Source organism: Tiliqua scincoides, chromosome 5, assembly GCF_035046505.1.
Source record: "Tiliqua scincoides isolate rTilSci1 chromosome 5, rTilSci1.hap2, whole genome shotgun sequence".
Lineage (NCBI taxonomy): Eukaryota > Metazoa > Chordata > Lepidosauria > Squamata > Scincidae > Tiliqua > Tiliqua scincoides.
This window is the reverse complement of record NC_089825.1, coordinates 109,082,271-109,086,291: the sequence shown is the minus strand read 5'-3', so window position 1 is coordinate 109,086,291 and position 4,021 is coordinate 109,082,271. Positions and strand designations below refer to the sequence as shown.

Genomic DNA, 4,021 nt, shown 5'->3' with positions numbered 1-4,021 from the left:
CTCCCTGTCTCTCCTGTAGAATCTCCTGTAGAATAAGTCATGGGTGTGTCCTCGGTGCAAGGAGCTCCAGGGTCTCAGGGAACGCGTCCGCTCCCTTGAAGCCTTGGTGGCTGACCTGGAGAAGCGCAGGCAGGCAGAGGAGGACTGTGGGGAGACTTCTGGGGATGATCAGGCTTCGTCCCAACCTTAGTCGTGCAGCTCCTTGGCTGCCTGGGTGGGAATTCTCGGGACTGGAGGACGTCATCCTGGAGAGGAGGGAAACAATCCCCTAGGGGGGACCCCTTCTCCAGGGGATGGGCCCGTATCCGAATGCACTCGGGATAACCCTTGGCGGGAGGGGGGTCGGGGGCTTCTTGTAGTGGGGGATTCAATTATTAGAAACATAGAGAGGGGGGTTTGCGACGGTTGTGAGGACCGCATGGTGACCTGCCTGCCTGGTGCGAAGGTTGCGGACATCACTTCTTGTCTAGACAGGCTAGTAGACAGTGCTGGGGGAGAGGTAGCGGCTGTGGTGCGTATCGGCACCAACGACGTGGGCAAGTGTAGCTGGGAGGTCCTGGAGGCCTGGAGGCAGGAAGCTGAAAGCCAGGACCTCAAAGGTAGCGTTCACATTTTAGATGATTGGACCATTCTGCATACGTAAAATGCAGGTAGTTAAATGTTTCGGCAACAATGGTATTCGGAGTCCCTAGAAGATTTTTCTCACTGCATAAAGATATCTTGTATTGTTCTGTAATTCATTTCATTTCTCTGTCATGCTGGTATCTCAATAGAGGCTGTTGAATACCTTGTTAGATGATCTCAGCTCAAAACTAGCCAGTTATTGTATGTATTGTATGATGTTTTTAATAACATCATTGTGAAAATAAAATAGTTGGAGTAATTCCGTTTGTTTCAGGGAACCGTATTATTGTAAGTCCACCGATATGTGTTTATACTTATCTTTCTTCTTCCTCAGCGGTCAACATATTAATGAAGTCAAGTCTAATGTAACTATTATAACTGATTTCTTACTTCTGGGATTGTCTGAGGAACGGCAACTTCAAATTGTACACTTGCTGGCTTTCTTAACACTGTACTTGACTGTGCTGGTGGGGAATCTTCTCATCATCACCTTGGTAACCCTCAATGCTCACCTTCAGACCCCAATGTATTTCTTTCTAATCAACCTATCCATTGGGGACCTTGGATCCACCTCTGCCACCATGCCTAAGTTTATGACCAATGTGCTCATGAATACTAGACACATTTCCTATTCTGAATGTGTGGCACAACTGCTTTTTTTCCTTTTCTTCATTTCCTCTGATATTTTCATTCTTGCTGTCATGGCCTACAACCGTTACGTTGCCATCTGCCACCCTCTTCACTATATGACTGTGATGAAAAGGGGAACCTGTCTACAACTGGCAGGTAGCGCATGGATGGCAGGTTTCCTCAATGCTTGTCTGCACACAGGGACCATTTTTTCAATGCCCTTCTGCTCCAACATCATCAACCAGTTCTTCTGTGAAATTCCACACCTAGTCAAGATCTTATGTGATGATTCATATCTCCATGAAATGTGGATGCTTCTCCTTAGTGCAGCCTTGGGTCTCAGCTGCTTTGTGTGCATTATCATGTCTTATGTGAAGATCTTCACCACAGTATCAAGAATGTCCTCTGTGGAGAACAGGCAAAAGGCCTTATCCACTTGCATTCCTCATCTCATAGTTGTCTCCTTGTTACTTGGTACTGGTATCCTTTCCCATTTCATGCTAAGTTCCAGCTCTTCATATAACTCGGATGAAGTGCTTGCTGTGATATATTCTGTATTGCCACCAATGATGAACCCAATAATCTACAGCATGAGGAATAAGGATGTCAAGTCTGCTCTGTGGAAGCTGCTGTACCCAAAGTTTCCAACCAAGAATATGATCCCTCATGTTCACTTATGAGTTCCTTCTGCTTCCATGTGGGACAGTTTAATTTTAAAATTCATCATAGCTGCCTCATATGGGTGCTATTGTGTCTGTTTTTCCCTCAGTAGAAAAAAATAATCAATACTTTGGTTTCTCAAGCATTAAAAAACAACACTGTGTATAGAATATGTTGTCTAAGATCTCAGAACAATCAAAATGTTGTGGGCAAAATGTATATTTCATTCACAGTGGGTGAGAAACAACAGGAGACTTCCAGAGAACAGTGGTGAACCTCCCATTCATTCTATGGGGCAAAGGCCCCAGGCACAGAGCCTCATGCACCTTTAGGACCCCGCAGAAGCCTCCCTGGGGCTCCTGATGAGGTTGGAAACTGTGCTTCTGGTTTTTTGGAAGCACGGTTTAAAGCATCGGGGAACCTCAGAGAGGCTTCCCCAATGCATCCTGGAGTTGCGTGAGGGTCTGTGAGCTTCAGGTAAGTGGGGGATTTGCGTGTGGGGGCAGCGACATCCCATGGGGGGCACCATCACGGACCTTTGCCCTGGGGTATGGGGCTCAGGAGGTCTGCCACTGCCAGAGAGGAGAAGGGATGTTGCAACACTGTGCCAGTTGGTGGAGCTGGTAGGAAGGCCTGCGCCCTCCTGCCAGTGGAAACACAGGAAGCAGCATTTGCTAGATAGGGTATGTCCCATGCTAGGCAGCAGAGGGGTGGGAGAAGGATAGTGGAAGGCAGGGAGGGGCCAGAATGGGGCAGGTGTCAATAATGGGGGCAGATCAGGCCTGGGAGGGGGTAAGATGGGCAGTGCAAGCACACACTGTATCTTATCCCCCTTCCCGGGCCTGATCTGCTGACATGGGGCAATGAAGACATGCACTGATATCAGGCATGCAGTGATATCACAATGGGACACTCAATTTTCTGACAGGCAGTGTCATTATGGTGTCATAATGTCCAGTCGCTTCTTCTGATAGATGACATCACTGTGGTCATTCAGTATCTCTCACTCTCCTTCAAACAGGCAGCAGAATCAGTGTGCAGGAACAATGTCACACATTGTTCACACATACTAGGATAGGAAGATTCCCACATGTTCTCTGCAGACGCGTGTGGCCTCTGGGAACACAAGTGCCTCTGGGAACGAAGTGCCAGGTAAGGCACCGCAAGTTTAGCCTCAGTGCGAGTTCAGCAGCAGGGCGAGGAGGCCAGGGCCCCAGATATCGCCTTTCTCTTCCTTTGAGAAGAGGGCTGCTAACCAGTGAAGGGTTTTTTATAGTACCCCTAAATAAAAACAACAAAAAAGCTATGCCGCCAGACAGCCAGCAGCAGGGTGGGGGCTATCCAGTTTTCTGCATTGAGTGCCACATGTATGATTATTTGCCTCTGGGGCATAAGTCAAGGGTGCGTCCTCAGTGCAAGGAACTTCAGGGTCTCAGGGAACGCGTCTGCTCCCTTGAAGCCTTGGTGGGCGACATGGAGAAGCAGAGGCAGGCTGAGAAGGACTGTGGGGAGACTTCCGGGGACAATCAGGCTTCTTCCCAACCTCAGGCATGCAGCTCCTCAGCTGCCCGGGTGGGAAGTCTCGGGGCTGGAGGACGTCATCCTGGAGAGGAGGGAAACAATTCCCTGGGGGGACCCCTTCTCCAGGGGACGGACCCGTATCCGAACACACTCAGGATACTCCTCGGCAGGAGGGGGGTCGGGGGCTTTTGTAGTGGGGGATTCAATTATTAGAAACATAGAGAGGGGGGTTTGCAACGTATGTGAGGACCACATGGTGACTTGCCTGCCTGGTGCGAAGGTTGCGGACATCACTTCCTATCTAGACAGGCTGGTAGACAGTGCTGGGGAAGAGGTAGCGGTTGTTGTGCATGTCGGTACCAACAACATGGGCAAGTGTAGCCAGGAGGTCCTGGAGGCCAAATTTAGGCTTTTAGGCAGGAAGCTGAAAGCCAGGACCACAAGCGTAGCATTGCCGGAAGTGCTACCTGTTCCATGCGCAGGGCCAGCTAGGCAGGCGGAGATCAGGGGTCTCAATGCGTGGATGAGACGGTGGTGTAGGGAGGAGGGGTTTAGATTCGTTAGGCACTGGGGAACGTTTTGGGAC

General features: G+C 49.7%; 1 protein-coding gene across 1 annotated transcript; it reads left to right on the top strand.

Moving 5' to 3' along the window:
- Positions 1-926: 926 nt before the first annotated feature.
- Positions 927-1,934, top strand: LOC136653076 (olfactory receptor 14A16-like). Its single transcript, XM_066630000.1, has one exon. It carries the CDS (start codon positions 927-929, stop codon positions 1,932-1,934), a length of 1,008 nt encoding a protein of 335 aa, XP_066486097.1.
- The last annotated feature ends 2,087 nt before the right edge of the window (positions 1,935-4,021 follow it).

Coding starts and splice junctions, on each gene's coding strand:
- LOC136653076 (XM_066630000.1), top strand. CDS start 927: ATGTGTTTATACTTATCTTTCTTCTTCCTCAGCGGTCAACATATTAAT.